Genomic DNA, 23,244 nt, shown 5'->3' on the forward strand with positions numbered 1-23,244 from the left:
AATTCCCAAATAATAATAATAAAAAAGTTCTGGAAATAATAAAATCCAGAAACACAAAAACACTTGGCCAACTGCCACAGAAGATGGCTTTGCAGATGTGACATCTCTCATTGATTTAAAGCTATTCATCTTGTCAGTATTTTTTAGGTTAAATCTACATGGAAGAGTTCCTAGCTAGAAGTTTTGTAAAGAACTGTTTCCTATGGTTTATGTTGTATGGTAAGAATGCCTGATCAAAGTCAAGGAAAAGACCCCAGTTTCTTTTGGTGATCTTCAGGCCCCTCTTCTTTTAAATCCTTTTCTAGGTTTGTATAAGGAAATACCAACTGAATGCTTGCACAAAAACAAGCTGTCTTCCTATCTGCTAGTAAGGAATGAGGAAAGCCATTTTGATGATGACTGTTGAAACTGCAGAACTTTTAAGTGTTTCTGGTCAATCTTATATGTTTTATACAAACAAGAGGTTTTGAGTAGAGAAGTGGACTACAGCATAGAATCCACTGCATTGTACTTTCTCAATAGCCAAGTGCTCTCTTCCATAGGCTAGTTATACAAAATGGATAAGAAAAGTATATGGGATTTAAAGGTTCAATTGGCAAAAAGTTCATTAGTGGTCAGCTGTTCTGGTAGTTTGATACTGAACCTGAAATTTTTCTCTCTCTATATATATCAGGCTTATTAGCAGTATTTTTACAATGGACTTTGATATTTAGGATATTGATCAATAAACATTTTTTTCTTCAGTGCTTTTAAGTGTTGGAGTAAGAAAGGGAGAGTCGATGCTATAAGGGAGTTTAGGGCCAAGTGTACAGCAGTACTTAATTTCCTGGAATGACTATAGAACTGCAATTCCTGAGTCTTCTGAGATGCTGCATTTGGGAAAAAAAATATTCTGTCTCTGATATTTACTTTAAAAATAGTTTCCACCAACATTCACCAGTAAAGATCTGTGCACCGAAACAAAAGCAAACCGTGCTATCTGCCATTTTAACTCTCGGACTCTGTCTGTTTAAGAGGAGAGTGCAAGAGATTGATTTGAATCAAAGACAAATATTTAAATGGCATCCTGAAAGGAAAACGTTTAACAGCTTATTTTTCAGTCCTGAGACATCTTAAATAAGCAAACTCCACAGTACACAAATAAACCAAATTACAACAGCATGCTACTGATTTTTATTGCGGCTGTTGATGCTTTCCTGTTCCCAGTGCTCAGCTCACATTTCTTCTAGTGGTTCCTCTCTGACTTCTTACATTGCTACGGAGTGGAGATAAAAAGAAAGCAGGTACTGATGTGTATCCACTGAATTTATCAGGTGCTGTAGAAGAATGTGCTTCACAGATGCACTTTATATTAGCTTCACCTTCAGAATGAAGTCTGTGTATACTTTAATGCAATTTTAAAACAAGACCTGGAGAATTCATCTGAAGAAATTTTACATCTGATATCAAAAACTTCATTTCTTTTCCAATAGTAGCTATTATTGCTACTATTTAAAACATAGCCAGGCAAGGCCTAGAATTGTACTTTTACACCATTATGGATATCTCTGTAGTCATTTGTGTTTATAGGGTGAATTCTCTGCCAAGAGCATGAAGTGCTGCTTAGAATTTGTTATCTCCATAGTACAGTAGCTTCTGCTTAATTTGAAGACAAGAGAAAGGATATTAATCACAAGGTGATGATGGGGGGGGAGGGGGAAGGGAAAGGAGGGGAATTCGAAATCAGAAAGCCTTTAAAGTTTCCTGTTTTTAATGGGACTTAAAGAAATACAGTCTGAATTGATGGAAATCTTTAAAAGCAGTGGAACAGTCACTTGTAAACTGAAGGAGGTTGAAATCTATGATGCTTCTTATTTCTTATTTTAAAACCCTTATGGTTAGGCTGTGACTTGAGGCACTGTGATGGCTGACTATGAGTGTCTGATCATTACGCTTTAAACTTGATTTGCAGTGTAACTGGTGGAAATGCTCTCTCATGTAGATGTATTTGATGCTATTAAGGATTTCTGTGAATCAAGGGAAAAAGGGAGAGAGTGTTACTGAAGTGGAAAATAGACAGTGAAGCCAGCTGATGCTGTGATAGTACAGCACGTACAGTTTTGTTTTGGGATTTAGCATCCAAGAGATGCTCCTTGCATGACAGACTGTCGCTGAAATAAAACTGCATGTTTTTGTCATTTTCTACATCAGTCTATAATGCTAGAACTCAAGCCAGTGATGCTACATTTCTGTGTAGAGGGGCTTAGCATCCTGCACTATGCAATTTGGCTTTAATCCTGTGCTTTGATCCGCAGCGCTGCAAGGTTCCATTGAAAAACAAAAGGCTTCAAAATGTATTTATGCTATTTTACAACATCATAGCTGTTCTGCTTAACTTCTAGCCTGGTCTTCTCTTCGTTGCTTCACAGTGTTGTGAAGATGTTTAAACAACTGTTAGTGCTTCAATAACTTTGGAGTAACTATGAAAGCAGCTTTAAACATTCCCGTTGCAAATGAAATGATTACTTCTTCCTAGAGTCAGAATAATAGCTGTGTGCAGCAGGAAGATGAAGTGCCATCTTGAAAGTGATAAGGAGTAGCACAGACGGCACAGAAGGCGCCTACACACCTCTGGTTGTGTAACCCCTGGGGCGCTGCTCCTGAGCGATCACAGAATGGGACTCGGAGGAGCAGGAGCAGTGTAATGTGAGCAGGCTGCCAGCAGCCAGCCCGAGCAGCCAGGGCTCTGCCCACACAGCGCGTTCCCATATAGCCATGGTACTAAACAATGTTTAAAGGCGATGCAGAATGATTTCAAAAGCTTTTCTAACGTTTACATGTTTCACTAATGCTGTCACATCACTGCTATAGTACAAGGAATGCTTCCGTTTGCATAGCTGAGATTTGAGCGGGCTGTTCTGTGTTACTTAATTAGCAATGTGCGATTTGTTGTGGTTTAACTTTTTATTTTTCTTCTTGTAAACATTACTTTCAATCACGGTCTCAGCGGAGCACAGCATCTGTGCTGTTTATTTTGGGCTCTGAACGGGGTGGAACGTCTGCTCGGGGCCAGCTCCAAGCTGTCAGTGATTAGAAGGAGGGTGCTTTTGGGGGTACTATGTTTTAATGTGACAAAATGTTTCACTGTCTCAGAGGGGCCACCACTGCTCGACAAGGAGCTGATTAGGGTTAAAGAAATCTCGCACGATTTCATATGGGCATTTTAACTAACTTCATCTGGCCGTTTCACAGCAGATTTCCCAGCTGATTGACTGCAGCCCTTCGAGATCTTTGATTTCCCCTTGAGGTCCCGGTCCCGCTTTTTCGCTTGGGCCTGAACGAGCCGGGCTCTGCTTGACCACCGGTGTCCTGCTCCGAACCGCCGGCGGCAGGCGGCAGCAGCACGAGCAGGAGGAGGAGGAGGAGGAGGAGGAGGAGGAGGAAGGGCGGCCCCTCCCGCCTCTCGGAGCCGCAGGCAGAGGGCGCTTTCGCCATGCGCGGCCCCCGTGCCCGCCGCCGCGCAGCCCCAGGCGCCGCGCAGCCCCCGGCCGAGCGCTCCGCGCCGCGCAGCCGCCGGGCCGGGCCGGGCCCCGCGGGAGGGCGCCGGCTGCGAGCGGCCGCTGGGTCCTGCTTCCCTCCTTCCTCTCCCTCCTCCTCCTTCTCTCTGCGCTTTCCACCGCTCCCGAGCGAGCGCAGCCTCGGATGTCCGGTTTCCTGGTGGGTTTTTTACCTGGCAAACTCCGGATAACTTCGGTGAGAATTTGCAAAGAGGCTGGGAGCTCCCCTGCAGGCGTCTGGGAGCTGCTGCCGCCGTCGCATCTTCTCCATCCCGCGGATTTTACTGCCTTGGATATTGCGAGGGGAGGGAGGGGGGTGAGGACGGCGAAAGAAAGGGGGGGTGGGTGGGAGAAAAGGAAAAGAAGGAGCCTCGGAATTGTGCCCGCATTCCTGCGGCTGCCCCGCGGCCCCGCTCCGCTCTGCCATCTCCGCACAATGCACTTGCTGGAGATGCTCTCCCTGGGCTGCTGCCTCGCTGCTGGCGCCGTGCTCCTGGGACCCCGGCAGCCGCCCGTCGCCGCCGCCTACGAGTCCGGGCACGGCTACTACGAGGAGGAGCCCGGTGCCGGGGAGCCCAAGGTAAGCTGCTCCGGGCGTGCGGCTCCGCTCCGCCTTGGAAATTCTATTGGGGAAGTACTGTTGGGAGAGGAGACCTTAAGAGTGGGGATTTACTGAAGGGGAAAAAGAAATAAAATGGAAAAAATAAAAAAAATCTCGTGTTACGGGGTTGCTGGAAAATAAAAGAGAATCCTCGGATTTCTCGAGAAACGCGGAACACCTGACCGGCAGCTCCGTTGCTGCCCCACTGCCGGGGGTGCAGCCGTGCCTTCCCCGAGCCGTGCCCGGCGCTCCCCACGTAAGGCAGAGATGGGCCTGGGGGGTGCGGTGAGGTGCGAGGAGCCGGAGAAAGGGCCGGGGAGTGAAGTAGCGGGGGGAATGGGGGAGACGATGACAACAGAAGTCCAGCCTTGCCGTTTGTTGAAAAGTCTCTGGGAGTTACTGCCACTTTAGATGACATACTGCTGCGTGACAGTTACAAAAGGTGTAACGTGACACCTTGGGCTGAAATTTCTGTCCAAGCACATGGTTAAGGTTTTGCTCAAACCCTCATTTAGCAGCCACAGATGCCCACAAGTCTGTGCTAACTTCTATTTGGGTAGAAAGTTTTGTGGCTTAGCACTGGAGTACCTTTCAGCAAGAGCTGTGGGTTTGCTGTTCCTGTTATATATGTCGCGTAAAAAAGATGCCCAGCATGTAGAGCATAAGCATGTGACATTGTTAGGTGCACCTTTGATGTCTGAGCTCCATAGCAGCCCTTACCCTCGGCTCATTGTTTTGGAGATTTTCGACGTGCTTTCTGAGGGCGATCATGACCCAGCTCATTCATTATTCGCTTGGGAGGTGGAGTGTGTGGATTAAAAGCTAAGCTGATATTCTGATTGCTTTTTTCTAGGTTAGCAGTACTATTTTTGGTCTGGTTGGAGAAATAAGTTGACTGTACCAGTGCTATTTGTTTTACCGAACAGAAATAAGGGAGATTGTGCAGAAGCTATGTGGGAAGTTCTGATAGTGTGTTAGCTGTACGTGTGTTTCTGATATCTAGACTGCCGCAGACCATACATTGTTCTCAGAATTTGTGCATCTTAAGTACTGTTGTGCATTGGAAAAGGTTACTGAGTCTCTCTCCTAATGTTTTAATTAGAGTCGACTGCTTACATTGTAATGTTCTAAATGCTAGCGTGCTATCAGTAATCATATTGCTTCAATGTTTATCCAGCACTCTTCAAAGTGAAGTGTTTAAAAATAGGAATACAAAATCAAGCCAGCGGCTCACTCTTATCACTCAAACTTTTTATAAGAAAGGCAAAACTTACAAAAAGGTAAAAATACTTCAACTCTCTACAGTCCGTGACTATAAGAAGCCAGTTATTTAGTGAGTGAAGCCTGTGTTTGAGTTGCCAATCCCCAGAAGAGCTTGTGCTAAAAAGGTGGGAAGCATGAAAACTGGCCAAGGTGTGTATCTACGGGGCAGAGGCAGAGCAGCTGATTGTGGAGAAATTCTCCTGAGTGATGCTGTGTTCCAATCTATGTATGCGCTGTAGATGGTCATTGTGTTTCTTGAAGGAAGTCCAGAGCCTTTTGGAGCTGCTGCTGTAGGGAACTGTGTAGAAGTGCAAGTGTTCACTGTAAAGAAGGGAGCTGTGAGCAAGCTGAAGAAGGAAAGGTCAGGAGACAGGGCAGGGAGTGTGACAGCATGTGTTGAACCACTGTGTTAGCAGGAAGATGTTTTTGAGCCTGACTAATGGAGAGCAGTGGAGAATTAGAGACACTGCATCCCAGAAGGCTTTGTCATGTTGGAAGTCTTCAGCTGTGGGTTTGTTGCCTTTGCTGGGACTGTTTGAGTGAGTGAGTATTATGCATATTTGTTTCTGCAATGAGGGAACATAGGACGTCTGTCTGAAGTGATTAGATAGGATTAAATAAGTAAACTGTAAGTAATTGTTTCAAGGAAAATGTGATTATGTTGTCAGTAAGAAGTCAGTAGCTTGAACTTTCTGAACTTGAATGAAAAATGCATGATCACTTGTGTTTGAAGCTGCTGTGGTTCCTATTTTTACTTTTCCATCTATAGTGCTGAATAGAATCACAGAATCATTAAGGTTGGAAAGACCAGCAAGGTCATTCAATCCAACCATCAACCCATTCCTGTAATTGCATGTTAATTAGTACCTAAATGCGGGTCATACAGCATCTTGGGTCAACTCTTGGCACAACGTCTTTATTCTTCTTTACTCCTATTTTAAGAAGTTCAGCTGTAGGAATGTTTTTCTAGAGTTTAGATGATGCTGAGGGTACTCCAACATAAGAGGCAGAAACATCTAGGCGGAAAATTGAGTATTGTGTTTTTATGCAGGTGTGTAAATGTTATATGTTAATGTTGTCCTGGAGATGTGCAGCCTGGAAGTGTTACAGATAGATGTGAAGAACTTATTATTTATAGCTCTTGCAGGGGCATGCTGTGCTGCATCTGGGCACTGATAAGTGTGTACAGCACTACCTCCACCCTTTCCCCCCCGCCTTCTTTTTCATCTCTTAGCCAAAGGGTAAAGTTTGTTATTTGATGAGATGACAGGGCCCAGATTAATACTTCTCAGATAATCTGTCTGAGCAGCAGGATGGGAGCACATCATGACCATAAATAATTTCTCTTGGATTTCCTGCACCATGAGGGATTTCTCCCAGCACACAGAAGCCTGCACAGCTGGCACCACTGCCTGGCACATGGACATGTTCTCAGTGCCTTATGCTCATGCAAGCTTTAGGAACTGGGAACGTGCAATGGGTACTCACTATCTACCCAGGAAGTCAATATATTCTTAATAATAATATCTTATTGTTTGTTGTAAGCTTCAAAGAGAGCTGAAGGGGCTACATGGGCATTCTGGGTATGAACTGAAATTCCCAGGTTATTGAAATGGAAGCTTGACAGTGACATGTACCTAGACTGAATTAATGGGATTATGGTAACAATAGCAGGAATAGGTTATTATGGTAACAATAGTGGTAACTGTAATGCGGTAACAATAGCGGGAAAGAAGATAGTGACATAGCTAGCAGGGCTTGTTGCAGTCACACCTTCTTTTTCTGTGCAGTCAAACCTTTGGGATTAGGTGAGCAGACAAAGGCAGTGTTGATCAGCTGTTCCACATGAGTTTGCAAATACTGAAGAATTCTTAGTTTTGCATTACAATGGGAATAGCAAATGGAAATTTCATGATATTTGAGAGTTCTAAGGTTCATCCCTGAAAGTTATGATGGGGCCTCTCTATTCAGATGGCAATCCAGAACAGGTTTTGTGATTTGCTTTTCGTCAATGAAAATAGGTGTGCTTATGTGGTCTGTTTATCTTGGTGAGCTCCATCTACCTTGGATGCTGACATCTTTGTACTGTAAACCTGATCAAATCATGAAATGCTTCTAGTTGGTGGCTAATGGAATTCAAATGCTGTTGGTGTGGGAGCGGGAGGAAAAGCAACGTGATAGTTTCTGAGATTTCTTCCTTTCTTTCCATCCTGGTGGTGTAATCTCAAACCCACAGTACCAAGGCCACCTCTGAGTTTATGGAGCATGTGCCTTGATGCTCTATGTGCTGCTAAGAGAGGAAGGCAAGCTTTATGCCCTGCTGAAGCACTATTACTTTTCATAAACCTCATGCTTAGTGATCAAGCAGAGCTAAAATGAGGAGGCAGGGAGAATGTTATCTTTTTTTTCCCCACTGTTAATATTTTGTCTCTTGCAACTTTCCTTTTTAGAAACATGGCCACTCTCTTTTCAGATGTTCATGCAAAGATGCTGTATTTTTAGAGACATGGTTTGTATCACCTAGGTGAAATTAAGTAATGTAATAGAACTTACCGTGAAGACTGAGAAAAGCTTCTGCAAGTGAAATTGTTCAGCTTTTGCCTATCCTTTTCTGTGAGAAGAGTGCAGTGCTAAGCTCTAAGAGCTCATGGCACTTTTTCTAGTTCTTGGTATAAGTATGTACATTCCTTGGTGTCTTGAGTAAGCATGGTTATGTGTCTGTGAGGGTTTTCACAGGATTGATGCAGACAAATAAGTGCATTTTTGGAGGCTCTAAAAAGCTTTAGGTATTATTTTAACTAACTGTAGTATTTGGAGGATTAGAGAAACATCCCTTCAAAAATATTATTCTTAAGCTCATTTAGGTTCAATGTATGTTAAGCTTTTACATGTTATTTCAGGGTGTGTATGCTCACTTATTTTAGAAAAAAATAAACCCAGACTAGCTGGTTTTGCTGTTGTAGCTAGAGTGGAGGTAACAATCATCTCCTATTGATAGTCTGCATCCAGAGTAGGAAGTCTGTCTAGAACCTCATGCTCAGCTGCTGCTTTTTGGAATGTGGTTAGTGATTCATTAAAACAAAATGCTCAGAACAAAAGAAACCCATATGAAGTCAGACTGGTATCCTATCAACTTTAATATCCTTGTTTAATATAAAAAATGTGCTGCAGCTGTTTGTAGGATGAATTACAAGAAATGCCAAGTAAGGTTGTTATTTGAAAGATGCAGGCTCTTTCTAAGTTGCATAAGAATTTAAGGTCTTGAATTTTCTTTGATTACTAGGATAGTTGTAATTGATTTCATTGTTAAAAGCATTCAGTACCTGTTATTTGCTGCTGATGGGGCGGGGGAGGAAGGGTTTCCACCTTGATTTTTTCATCTGAATGATATGCAGTACCAAATTCCCCTTCGTGCATATATGCAGCAATAACTGTCTTTTGTGCACATGTGTAAATTGCAGCAGGCTTTTTATTTAAAACATTGATAGCTTAGGGAGATCCTAGGCTGTTGTTTGTTGAATTCTTATTATGTAAGAATTTGTCAGCTTGTTTTCCTAATATGAAGGGGTTTATGTTTGTCATCAACAGTTTTTCTGGTGCCATAATATGTAGGTCATTCCCATGCAAGCTACAACAGATAGAGCACTATTTGATAGAGCAAACTTTCATATCAAAATGCTCTTTTGTAACATGGTCACCACCATTAACCATTTTCAGAAGAGGCGAACTAGAGCCTGCATGCCACTCTTGCAAAAATGTGCATCAGTCGAGGCGACCCACTGTTTTACAATTGCAAGAGAAAGGCTGTCATCTTCTCAGGCCTGACTCTGGAAGTTCCCAGCTTTCAGCTTACTCAGCAACACGATGCAGCAGTCAGAGATGGTGGGTTGTCTGGGTTCCTGGGAATACAGAAGTATCACCTTTTTCCTATCTCATAAGACAGTACACATCGCTTTATCCGCTGAAGGCTGTCTTGTACTTTTTCTGTGATGGGAAATTCGTGTGTTCCTACTTCATAGACTGTTGTTTTGACTCCAGGTTGTGGTGTTAACACTGGATTTTGTCACTGTTAATGATGCGATCCAGGAAACTGTCACCTTCAGGCCTGTATTGGTTCAACAGATCCTGATTAACTTGCATACACTGTTCTTTTTGTTCCTGTGTGAGTATTCATGGGACCCACCTGGTGCAAATTTTGCAGTATCTCAACATTGCCACCATTGTTTCCAATGCATTAAGGCTGATATTCAGCTCCTTACACAGTTCCCTGATCATAATCCTCTGATTTGTGTGGACCAGCTGATCAAGATGCTCTTCATTTTGTAGCATGACAGCTGTGCATGGCCATCCGGAATGTGGTTTGTCTTTCACATTGCTGTCACCACTGCTGAAACGCACTACCCACTGCCTCTCTGTACTCACATGCACTGTTTGGCCTCCATAAACATTCAGCAAGTTTCATTGAATGTCAGTGGGTGCCATTTTTTATTCTGTGTGGAAGAATATAGTTCCACAGTTTTGCTTCTTATGGGCTTCCATGTCAGATGACGTTCTGTCAGACTGCCCCTTTGCTGCCATCTGCCTCATGGCAATAACGTGTAATGGGCTATTGGTGGGAAGGCTCATCCTCTACTGCCATACCAACAGCAGCATCCAACTCTGACATCGTGAGCTGGTGTCAATAGAAGGGCATTACTTTCAGATCAGCCCTCATAGTAATGCGTTATAGTATTTTTCCCCCCCTTTTGTTGCTTTTCAGACTTCAGTTAGGAAATAGCTGAACTGTAAGTCATTTGCTGTTCTAGTCATGTATTGTAATAATGGTGATGTCAGTCTCTCTGGTTTCTGAGTCATTTGTCCTTTTATTCTGAAATTTCTTAGTTTGTCTAATAAGGCTGTAACTCCCAAGAAGTATTTAGACTGCAATTGCCAATGGCGTGAGTAAATGCTTTGGTAAGATGCTCCAATAAGCAAAGTAACCAAGAGTAATAAAGCTCATTAAAAAGGAAGACGGAAAGCACAGGAAAAACATCTAATGGCAACTAGGGAAAAAAAATTAATAATAATAGTAGTTAGCAGATTTCAGCTAGACTGTAATTCTCCCCATGTGTGTATGACTTCTCTTTTTGTCTTCTTCCTATGTAATGTGTTGTCTTCCTGGAAAAAAGGGTGCTGACACAACATCTCTTCTGGATGTACTTGTGTGTACACTGGCTGGGGGGAACTTCAAGGAAAAATGATTGTTTGCAAAAGTACCTGAGTTATCTGTTACTGCTGTCACCCTGAATCCCATTGGAGGTTTTTTGCATCCTGTTCTGCATAGAGGAGAGCAGGGCTTTTTGTTCTGGAGAAAATACTGACAAAGAACTTGGAGAAGCCTTGGAAGACGCCAGAAGGCTATACTGGGGAGCAGGGCACAGGGTGTTTGTGTTTGATTTGTAGGGGTTACAGCCCCTCTGTTACCTTGCCTGCTTACATCTGTGTTGTGAAATACATGCGTAATTTCAAGAATCAGTCATTGTCTGTATCATCCAGAGCAAAGTGCTTTACACTGTAAAATGGTTTCATATTTTTTAGTTTTCTTTATTCAAGAATTGTGCTCAGTTCCCAGAGAGATCACTTCTTTTAACAGCTGTAGTGCTTCATATCTTCCTCAGTTATTTTCCAAATGAGATCTGTAGCACTCTACATGCATGTGCAAGAAAATTTCCAGCACTTGAAAAGACGGTCACAAACAGCAGATGTCTTGCTAGCAATCATTCAGAAGGAACAAAATTAGTCTCTAGCTATTCTTCATCTTTACTTAACTGCAGAATTCAAGAGACCTTCTTGCATTTGTGGTAGGCTACTACAGCTGCCCAGTGTGTGCTTGTTGCATCCCAACATTTACATCTAAAAGAAAAACTGGTGAGGTGGAACTACACACGTTGTTAGCTGCTCTATATTAAATTTGTGATTTATTTATTTATTTATTTCCCATGGGTGTGTTGTTTTGTTTTTGTAACTGTTCAGGAGAGAAGCAGCTGGTAGTAACCTCTGTAGTTTGCTGCAGAAATGTTTATGACAGAGAAACAAAGGTTGAGGTATCACTTGCAGGTAAAATGTTGATTTGCCAGAGCTGTAATATCATTCTAATAGAGGTAAGAGCCATTTCCTCCTTTCCACATAGGTGGCTTAACCTTCATTACTGCAAAGTGTGATACACAGCGATGTGGGTTGTGTGAGATATGCTGTCAGCAGATGTTGAGATCTGTGTTTCTGCTCCCTGCTTGGAGTCCTGTTTTTGCAGGATTCCTGCTGATGAAGCAGCTGAAGACAGCTTGCATGAGCTTCCTTTTATGGCCCCTCCTGGAACTCAAAGCGAGCCCAAGTGGACAACACTACAAAACTGTTCTTTTGCCCAAGGAGTCATAAGCACTGAGATCTAGATCTGTGAATTTAAATTAGACTTAACTGTGTTTAAAAGTTCTCTAACGGTGATGGAGCTGCAGGCTCTGGCATGTATAGGTGGTCTCACGTTGTGCTGTGTATGCATTATAGGAACATGGGGTTAAGAAAAAGTTCACAATGGCTTATTACCTAAGGAAAGCCTAAACCAAAACAGGCTTTAAAGGGGAATGTGCTTTAACAGCTTAGCTTTCAATGCTTGGTTATCCTTTTGGTATGGTTTAAAAATAAATAAGTAATAAAAATCACTATTTCTTGGTAAAAATCACTATGTCTTGCATTTGGTGCTCCACAAAGTCTCCAAGAAAATCCTTGACACTTTTCTTGACAGATAACTCCTAGGTATTGCAAACTGTGACTGTAATAGCTTCTGCAATTCAGCGACAAGGGGGTTACCTTGCAAGTAGGAAGTCAAAGCATTTGTATTTTGTATCTCTAAAATGATAGTCTGTTATCTGGTATAATAGGGCAGAAATCTGTGAGCTTCCAGTTTCTCTGTCTGTCAGAGAGCATAATTCCAACTATTTCTTGTTAGAAAAGGCAGATTATGTAACATCCATCATTCTGATTGTGTTATGTATATTAGTTTCTGGCAGAAGATACAATTGATAGAAACTTGCCTTTCAATGTACTAGTGCCTAGACTGTTCATAGAGACTGTGTGTATCGCTTCATGGAATTCCTGCTTAGGGTTAGGTTGATAATATAAATAACTAAGGAAACTAAGCAGTGAAATTGAGGTAGTGCCTTAATGACGTTTGTCCTTTGCCTAGGGACAGATGTTTCCAAATTAGAGCAGAGCCCTGAGACTTCCTCTTGACCCCACCCGCTCCCAGCAGATCTTGCATAACCAGCAGAGTGCTGCTGTGGTACAAATGTGACCATTTACTTCATGTTTCATTTTATTCATGTATGTCAAGGCGCTCTTGTTAACATTTCAACATTTCTTTGTACTGATGAGTTGATTTTTACGTTGGTTATTTTGTTTTTTGTTGCTGTTGTTGTTTCTTTGATACCCTGTATCTTTAATATTGGAGCGTTCTGTGATTTGGAAGAAGTGATACAATCTTGCTAATAGTCAGGAGGCCTTTACTGTTGAATCACGGTAGGTTCAGTGAAGATGGAGAAGTGCTTTTTCTGGGAAGGAAGATGATGATGGACAATGATTGTCTTTCCATTTGGGCATGTTTCTGGTTGGCTAGAATGAGCAAGAAGAGGAGTTCTGAGTACTTCTTTCCATAAATAGCTGTGGAGAGACTGATAAGACAGTAAAAGCACACTAAACTGTGATCTTGTAGCAGGAAGTAAGCTGGGAAACAGGGGCAGAATTTTCAGAGGCCAGGACCACATTCTTCAAAGGAGAGGAGAAATAGCTTTATTTCATGAGGCAGAACTAAAGAGTTAGGCAAACTCTAAACTGAACAGTCATGGTTAATCTGGATTAACAGCATAAAAAAGCTCTTTGTAGTAATGAAACTCTTTGAATATTTTAGCACAGCAGTTTCAGGAAATTAATGAAATTTTCAAACCCTCATCTCTTATGACAGATGGATGATCTGCATTTTTCTTTTGAACTTTTAAGTAGATGCTTTACTCCAAGAACAGTCAGCTTATGGTATTTATTCTGAGTGTTGAAGTAACATTAGAGTAGAAAAATGGTGGCTGAACCCAGTCAGACAAAATGCATATTTTTTTTTCAGGCCTTTTCAGTGGTATTCAGTGTGAGCAACCTCTTTGTCCATCTTGCTGTACATATACTACATGTACACAGTGATGCCCACTGATGTGACAGGATGATGTGGAGAGTGATGTTGATGTTGGAGTCCTCTTCCACAGCATGTAACAAGGAGCAGTCTGTCCCCCCTGTCTGTTCCAGGTTAAGGCTATCCTTTAACCAGAGGCATATCTCTTCTTGCAGGAAGACAGATCCAGTGAGTTCTGATCTCCAAAGATTTCATTCTTGCTTTGCTGATCCCCTGTGTTGCACAGCACCCAGCTGATTTGTCCACAAATCATTCCATGGCAATAGATCAGAAGGTTCATTGCCCCCCTTAGATTATTTCTCCTCCTTTGTGTACCACAGAGTGAGTTCAGGAAGATCCCCAAAGAGCTGAGTGTGTGTGTGTGTGTGTTCCTGCTATGTGGTCAGCTGGAGCTGGAAAATCTGTCAGCAGGCACTGGCAGGGGAAGTGGGGGAGATGTTTGCATGGTCCCGGTTTCATCATGTTGTTTTTAGTGAGAAGGCAACCATGGCAACGTGCACCTGGCTACAGCCACTCTTCTGGCTCTTCCAGTACCTCTTAGTTGGGATTTTTGGCTGGACTTTTTCTTTCCTTTTTATTTATGCCCTTACCATCCAAGGCCCTGCCAAATTACAGGACCTACTTGACAACCTCCTTCTGAGCATAAGAAATGGTGAGTGTCACTACATGTTTACAGGCTGTTGGCAGCAGGGCAGCTTGTAGGCTTCCTTGTCTTCAGTGATGTTGGAGGGGATGTTTTTGTTTGTTTATTTGTTTCATTTTAATTTATGTTTCAGTTGACTTTTCTCTTGTATATTTGTCACGGTGCTTACTGAACCCACGGAAGCTTTTGACATGAACAGGTTTTTTTTCTATTAAGGAAGCTTTTTCTACTAAGGTTTATGTAGGTGTTCTATTTGCATATTTATTTAAAATAAACAATAACAAAACTGAAAAAAGTGTTCTTTTTATTTGCCTTGAACTTGACACCTGGTAGTTATGTATGAATCCTCCTTCATCCTTACTCTGGCCAATGTAGGGAATGACTCTGTTCATACAAACTGTGATTTCTATCAAGTTTCCTTCTCAGTTGCTTTTTTTGAGGTTAACAGTCCTTCTTTTATATATAATCTGTTTCTGCTAATGAAGCTGTTCCTCACCTTTGGTCATCTGACTTCATACCTTTTTAGGTTCTCTTTAAGACTGTGTAACAAGGAGAAGGGAGAGCCAGGAGTGTTCACAGTTTTCCGGATGTGGGACACCACATCCAGATTAATTCCACTTACTTCACAAGTCTCTTGATTGGAGAGTATTTTGTAGCATGTCCAACACAAGCATGATTAAAGTGCCTCTTTAAAAGAACTGCTGTATTTATATTGGAGAATTGGGTGAGGAAGGCATTTCATAGTTATTTACTTCCTCAGAGTTCTCATGAAAGCTGTTCTTAGAGGCCTGTTTCAAGATGATGCATGATTATTTAATCTATGCATTCATTATTCTCTGAAAGTGTTTTTCTGCCTGCCACGCATGCACAGTGAGTTAGTGATACTAGCTATCTTACGAGTTATAAGCCATGGTCTGTATATTTAATATCCCTAAGTACTTTCTTTTCTGCCGTGTTTTCTTCTTTTAATAAAGAAATGAGGTGGATTATTCTCAAAGTAATCAGAAATGTGGCAACAATCTTTTTGGTTTTTTTACACCTGTTGACAATAAGACGTTACTGTCGTGCAAGATTTGTGAGAGTGTGGGTATGTGTGATAACTCAGTGCATCTGACTAAGCAAATTTATCATGAAACTTCTCACACTTGCAAATTTTTAGATGCATGCTAGGCCTAGCCTAAAGCTTAAGAATACATGGAAGAATATGGTATTTAGGGAGAATGTCTGGACTTGGTTGCTCTCTGCTGGTCTCATGCCCTCTGAACATCCCTGGTTGACAAACTGAGGGTATTAGAGGATGCCTTCATGCTCCTTTCCTTTACTGTCTGTCTATCCATAGATGTGTCTAGATACATATTGAAGACACCACAAATGATTCATAGATTCTGAGTTATTTTATGCCAGGACTCTATCATGAGAATTTCTGGTTTCGATGATGTGCTGAATTTGAAATAAATATCAATTTCTGCAGTTAGTGTTCTCTACTCTTTTGTTCCTTAGTATCTTGTGTGTTACACTGATGCAAAAGTTATTTTAGAAATTAACAGATAAAATTTACTTTCTGTCTTAGAACAATATCCTTGATTTAATTCTTTCTTTTCTGTCCATAGATAATGTGGACAATGAATTCCTCAAAATCCTTGTCACCGTTTTTGTCATACAGTCAAAGACTTTTTTGTTTTATGGGTTGAAATGCAGTGTTGAGAGATTTAAAGCAAAGGCAAAGTTTTTCTAAGCCATGGAATTAATTTGTTGTCATAAAAATTGCACTGATAGCTGAGTAGCAATCTTAAAAGAAAAGTGGAATTAATAAGCACTGTTCTTTGTAACCATTAAAGCAACTGAATTTCATGCAAATCTACTCTTATCCAGTGCTTACCAATTATTTGCTAACATCCTTATATAAAATCAAAATTATTTGGCAATGATTGTCTTGATACTCAGAAATGAAAGTGCTTTACCTGGGACTGGAATATTGATTTCAAATTCTTTGAAGAGATCGAAAGAAAAACAAACAAATCAAACCCACAGCCTATCTGGCTCTACACAGTGTTGATTTTAACAGAATTTTCTACCATCCATTCTGGAACAAATTCTTATTCCAGAGAAGTAGTTCTTGGGTTAGTGTCACATTATCTAATACTGACCTCTTATTTTATACTTTTTTTCTTATATACATATGAAATTCAGTGATATTCCAGTGAAGAGCTGGTGATATCAGACCACGCTGTGAATTTAACTACCCATTTGTGCTTGCTGCAGGAGGTAGTGCAGGATCAACTCTTAAGCTCCAACTTGGCTTTTTTCTCTGATCAGTTAGTGCTGAGAGTGTGTTCTGTGTAGTGTGAGAGAGATCTGGTTAAGAGCATTTTTAAGCAGCTTAATTACTGTAACAGTATTCATGCAGCTCCTGACTAGCTAAAATTATGCTGACGGTTTGTGCAGCAGTCCCCTGATCAGTTGTTATTTGTGTTAATGCTGAATTGAAGCAGTTACCAAAATGAATTCGATGGAAGTATTGTAACTGAAATGAATGTGATCTGTATTAAACTAAGGAAGGGCATATAAGCAACTATTGCTTACCTTCTGCTTTGGACCCTGTCTGTTAGTGATGTGAGTTCAGTGTCTGGAAGCCTTTTTCTTGCTACAGCGAAGACTTACAATCCCTACAGCAGCAGGCTGTAAGATTCTGTATTTCACCTCCACTGCTGAGCATCTCCTATGTGAACAATTCCAATTGCATGCTCCTTCACTTCTTCAGGTGTTGGTTTAGTCTGGTCTCTTGCCTTCCTTCCTGTACCTATCCCTCTAACCTCTAATCGTCTTTTGTTGTACAAATTAGTGCCATCCGAGGGACTCTGCTCTCTTTGGCTCTGCCTGTGAATTACATATGCCCAACCCAGGTCCCTGTTTGGTGTCCTCATCTCCCTCTGGCCTCAAACCACTACTTCTCTTGCTCTTTCAGATCTGGTTGGAAACTGGAGCTCCATTCCTTCCCCTTCCTTTGTGTCATGGTTTTGCAATTTTGTAATTTTGCTATCAGTATTCCACATCATAACATCATGTTAAGCATAGATAATTTTGACGAATCTGCTGCTCACAGAAAGAAGACTACATGTTCCAGGGAGCACCACGGTCAGTCATATGACCAGGACTATATAATCTCACTTCAGTGCTGGACTTGCTCTCTCGGATCCTGCCAGCCATGGGGGAGTGTGTGGAAGCGTTCCAGCCGTTTCGCCTAGAGTTACAGTAGGCCTCTCGGTTTCGGGACTCACTCTCTCTTATTTCACTTGATTCGTTAGCCTTAATTCCAATTATATTGCATTATATTGTGTTATTCTGTATTCCGATATAGTATTTAGTAAAATAGTGTGCCTCCTTAGATCGCTGCCGCTGTATTTATTTTCTCTTTCCTTGTTTTCTTTTCCTTTTGGGATAGCGGCCCTGCAGGCCGTCTATACCCCTGTCATGGGTGCCGGTAGATTTTAGGGTAACCTTTGACATAATTGGTGGAGAATGCGGGCAGATTGCCAAGAAATTTGGGCAAAAAGGGGCAAAAGTGGGGAAAAACTGCAAAAGCTGCTGTTTTCCCTGCTGTTCCTTTATCTTTTACAGAGCTACGAGTTTTTTTTTCGTTAAGGAGCTATCTAAAGTTTACGTTTCTGCACCTGGGAGCTTGACCTTGAAAGTCCAGGCGGACGGCCAATACCCCAGAATATTTTGTAAACTTTTAGCTCTGCTATCTCGTTATTGAAGAGAGGAAAAAAAAAATGTGTGCTCTGTTAAAACTGCTAGTAAAACTGCTTTTCAGGGGACTGCATGCTCCTTGTCCCTTCCCTGAATCCATTATGCAGTTTTTTAATGCCCATTTGACCACACTGTTAATTTCCCTGAACATACTGTTGGTTATTTTATTAATCTCACTCAGTATCTGGATTTATAACATTCTGAGGAAGTCTTCCCCAGAACCAGAGAATACTGAGTGGCAGGGAGTGTGGAGAGGCTTTGAGGAGACTTTAAAAAGGCAGACATCTTCAGCGTCATGGAGCTTTACTCCTGAACACTTGAAGAATCCTGAGAGCTTGATCGCATATTTGAGGCAGGAATGTTGCGGCACAGGCAGATCTCAGGAGGCACAAATGATTTGGGGCCTGGCTAATGCCTATTGGGCCTTATTCAATTTCAAAGCTGAGAGAGAGAGTCTCAGAGCTGAAAAGGCAGAGAGGGAAAAAGTTTCTGAAGCTGAGATAGAGAGTCTCAGAACTGAGATGGAGAGTCTCAGAGCTGAGAGAAATGACCTCCTATATCAGCGTGACACCCTCCGGTCCGAACTTGATGCCCTCTGGTCCAGGCAAGACACACCCCAGTCTGAGCGAGATGCCCTTCGGTCTGAGCGAGATGCCCTTCGGTCCGAGCGTGACACTCTCCAGTCCGAGCGTGACACTCTCCAGTCCGAGCGTGACACTCTCCAGTCCAAGCGCAACGCCCTCCAGTCTGAGCGCGACGCCCTCCAGTCTGAGTGTAACAACCTCCGGTCAGAGCAAGGCTCCTTCCCGAGCCCAGGCGAGGCAGCCTGTAGCGGAGCAGCGCAACCCCAAGCGGACGTCACCGGTCTCAGCTCTCCCGGTGGGTCTGTTCCATATCTGGAAGGGGTTGGTGCGCTTCCAGGCTGAGCAGGCGCCCACCGCTATGGCCATGGGGCAGGAGAACTGCACTGCCCCCATCCAGCCCACTGGAGGCCCGGCTGTCCAGCATGAGGGGTGGCCTTAGATGTGGCTGAACGGGAGAGGTGGCCAATGCTTCATCTTTATACTGATTCATGGACGGTGGCAAATGTCTTATGGGGGTGGTTGCAGCAGTGGGAACAAAACAACTGGCAACAACGAAGAGGTAAACCTATTTGGGCTGCTGAACTGTGGAAAAACATTGCTGCCCAAATAAGAAACATTGTTGTAAAGGTGCACCATGTAGATGCTCACGTGCCTAAAAGTAAGGCTACTGAAGAACATCAAAATAACCATCAGGTCGATCGAGCTGCCAAAATTGAGGTGGCTCAAATAGACTCAGACTGGTAGAACAAGATTGAATTATTCCTAGCTCGATGGGCCCATGAGACCTCGGGCCATCAAACAAGAGATGCAACATATAAGTGGTCCAGAGACCAAGGGGTGGACTTAACTATGGATGCTATTGCTCAGGTCATTCATGACTGTGAAATATGCGCCATAATTAAACAAGCCAAGAGGATGAAAACTTTTTGGGGGGAAGGGTGATGGCAAAAATATAAATATGGGGAGGCATGGTAGGTTGATTATATCACCTTGCCATGATCTCGCAATGGTAAGCGTTATGTGCTCACTATGGTGGAGGCAACCACTGGGTGGCTTGAAACATACGCAGTACCAGTACCCCATGCTATCACCCGAAATACCATATTAGGGCTGGAGAAGCAAGTTCTATGGAGGCATGGTACTCCAGACATTGCCCCAGCAGTTCCACTCCTATCCCTGTCACCTGGGCAAGAAGCAGAAGCCCATGGTGAGGATGGTGTGGATGTGCCAAGTGAGCCACCCCGCAGTGAGGGGGGTCATCCTGCAGCCACGAGGCCTGAGTTCGCTGTTCCCCTACGAGGGTTTGGAGCTGGACTCTCCAGGCCAGGATGTGAAGCTGCTGGCACCATCGTGTGCCCCGGTGGCGCAGTGGTAGAACTGCCGCTTGCAACACCGGAGGCCCGGGTTCAAATTCCCTGTGGCGCAAGTGGTAGAAGTGCCGCTCTGCTACACAGAAGTCTCGAATCCCGGGAGTTGGACTCAATGATCTCTATGGTCCCTTCCAACTCGCACAATACTGTGATACTGTGATCACCTGCTGGGGAGTTTCTTGATGAGCCTCTCCTTGATGCTTCTGTCCCACTGGAGGGAACAGATACTTGGAGGATGGCCATACCACCAGCAGTGATGCTGGTCTGCTTCTCCCCTCTGCTTATGCTCTGGGCTCCTGACCTGATATCCAGATTGATGGAGACAGAGGAGGACAGTCCCAAGAAGTCCTCCGTGCAGCGGCCCTGTAGCTTAGGGAAAGGATGAGTGCACCTTGATGTGGGGAGACGCCCCGCTAGTGCTGCCTTTCTCCTTTCTTTTTTCCCTCCACCGTTATCATGTTCCTCTTTTCGGCAGTTTTGTCATTTTCTCGAGTTAGTAAATAATAGTGTGTTAAGTTACGAAGTTTTATTTTCAGCCTAAGGATTTGCATGAAATAGATATAAGTTGTTAAGAAAATAAGGTTGCTGATTGCTCACAACTATATATATAAGTGTGTGTGTAATAAGCATAATGTAATGATGTAGAATAAGGGGTGGAATGTCATGGTTTTGCAATTTTGTAATTTTGCTATCAGTATTCCACATCATAACATCATGTTAAGCATAGATAATTTTGACGAATCTGCTGCTCACAGAAAGAAGACTACATGTTCCAGGGAGCACCACGGTCAGTCATATGACCAGGACTATATAATCTCACTTCAGTGCTGGACTTGCTCTCTCGGATCCTGCCAGCCATGGGGGAGTGTGTGGAAGCGTTCCAGCCGTTTCGCCTAGAGTTACAGTAGGCCTCTCGGTTTCGGGACTCACTCTCTCTTATTTCACTTGATTCGTTAGCCTTAATTCCAATTATATTGCATTATATTGTGTTATTCTGTATTCCGATATAGTATTTAGTAAAATAGTGTGCCTCCTTAGATCGCTGCCGCTGTATTTATTTTCTCTTTCCTTGTTTTCTTTTCCTTTTGGGATAGCGGCCCTGCAGGCCGTCTATACCCCTGTCATGGGTGCCGGTAGATTTTAGGGTAACCTTTGACACTTTGCTTCCATCTTCCTCCAAGGGCAGCCTCCTTTCTCTGCCCTCCACCTCAGTCTGCATTCAGGTACTTTCTGTTTCACTCCCTGCTTTGGAATCCCTAAGAATACATGAGAGAAAAATCTTACTGCTGTCACCTTGGAATTTGTTACAGGCTGGAGCTCCATCCACACAGAAAGATTTCTTTGGTAGCTTCAGAGTTCATACTAATCCTTAGTTCAGCCTTTCTTCTTTTATCACAGCAATCTGCCAAAGTCTCCCATGGAATCTCATGAGTTGCAAAAGCTGGGAAACATTTGTTAGGCAAATTTTGCTTAAGTTAATAAAGTATGCCCCCAGGATGCTTTATTCTTTCTCTTCCCTATCACTACAGGTCATGCTTCCCTGTCAATTTAAGGTGTGTCAGACTTGCAGAGATCAGGCTGTATGGTCTTGATGTGAATGAAACCAGGCATTAGGAAGGTTCCCCAGTGGGGGAAAAAAAAGTCAAGCTTCAGGTTAAAGTCTGTCAGAATCTTTGAATAAACAACTAGAAACAAGGTCTTAGAAGTGGAAAAGTGGGACCACTTCCAGGTGAAGTTAAACAGCTTAAGCGGTTCTTTGGTGCTGCTAGCCAAAGCAGCATTCTTGTTTTCCACCTACTTGTTTGTCCTTTCTGGAGAGCCAGTGTAGGTATGTTGGACCATTTTTACAACCTGCTTCACCTCTTTACTTTAAGGACTTGGGATTCAAGAACATGAAACTGAAAGCAGGTAGAACAGGACATTACCATGGACATTTGTTGAACAATAACTTCATATCATGGCGGTACGGCTAGCTCTGCTGTAGGGGCCTAATTTTTCTTTTTTTAAGACTTTGCAGTGTGCAAAGGAAACAAAAGAAATAGTGCTAGAGCACAAAGCATCTTGAATAAGGCAGTAACCTTTTGGAAGGAGCTTGGAATCGTTGGCTGGATTTATCGTACTTAACTGTGTAGAAGTGACTGATTTGTGCTGCCTTCATAGCAAGACAGAGAGAGGCACATTGAGGAATACAGACACTACTTCACCAGCCACTGTTTTAAGTTCTTTTTTTCTTCTAATTTTCAAGTTTCAGAAGTCATCACTTTAAATTGGGCTTACTAATTTAGCAGGTGTTAAGTAGTGGTATGCACATGAGTGCATGTATCTTGTAACCAGAGCAAGTCTGTTCAGCTGCATTCCATTTTTCTTTGCTAAAATTGTTGAGGTTAGATGCTGTGTTGATATTTTGCTTGCTGTTTAAATTATGTTGGTTGATGCTGAATTATAACTAGCAAGTGGCTGAAGGGGAGAGAATGACAGGGTGAAGCAGCAGCAGAGTATAGAGGAGGAAGGAGAAGGGAAAAATCCATGTACTTATTACAGAAGTAAGGTTAATAGGAACACTATATATGATATTCCGTGCTGAGAATCTGAATTATATTTAAAAACAACTAAATAAATCTTGCCTGAGATCAATACATCTGGTACCCAACACCAACTGTTGTCTTTATTCCTGTTCAGTGTTAATATGGTGATATTTAAAGGGAGAGGTAATTTTAGCATGGAATTTTCTGAGGTCATGTACTTTAATTTTAATGTATTGTTCAGTATCCGGATGTTGTTGCTTAATTTAGATCTAACTGTAGAATATAACGATGCCTTTCCCACCCTATATGTATAGACACACATATATATGCACATACACACAAAGCGTGCCTCTGTATATATGCATAAGTATGTGAATGCATACATACATATATATATACGTACACACAACCCCTTTTAAATATCTATTGTTTTCAACATATCTAATGTGTTCTTAAAACTGTCAGCTAACAATTCTGCTATACCCAAAGTAAAATGACTCTATCTTTTTCTCATGGGAAAATCTCTTCTAATTTTATAGTTTGGTTTCCAGTAGGGCAGTTAAAATTAGAAGAATCATAGGGAAAAATAATTTAATGTTTTGTTTTGTTTTTAAATATGCACCTATTGTTAAAACTAGCTGCCAATTTTTATACAATGCCCATAATTTTCTTGTCAGCTCTGGTAAATGTGGAGGGAGAGGCTAATAGCAGATGGACAAGCTGTTTAGGAGTTGATAATAATGTTACAGTATTTTAAGAAGAA

At 42.4% G+C, this 23,244-nt stretch overlaps 1 protein-coding gene across 1 annotated transcript in view; it reads left to right on the forward strand.

Moving 5' to 3' along the window:
• The first annotated feature begins 3,472 nt into the window (after positions 1 to 3,472).
• Positions 3,473 to 23,244, forward strand: part of VEGFC (vascular endothelial growth factor C) — a 67,121-nt gene continuing 47,349 nt past the window's right edge. Inside the window, 4 exon segments of the mRNA XM_072335759.1 lie at positions 3,473 to 3,553; positions 3,556 to 3,757; positions 3,760 to 3,871; positions 3,873 to 4,116. Coding sequence (XP_072191860.1) covers positions 3,473 to 3,553; positions 3,556 to 3,757; positions 3,760 to 3,871; positions 3,873 to 4,116 — 639 coding nt within the window.

Source organism: Excalfactoria chinensis, chromosome 4 (assembly GCF_039878825.1).
Source record: "Excalfactoria chinensis isolate bCotChi1 chromosome 4, bCotChi1.hap2, whole genome shotgun sequence".
NCBI classification, from domain to species: Eukaryota; Metazoa; Chordata; class Aves; order Galliformes; family Phasianidae; genus Excalfactoria; species Excalfactoria chinensis.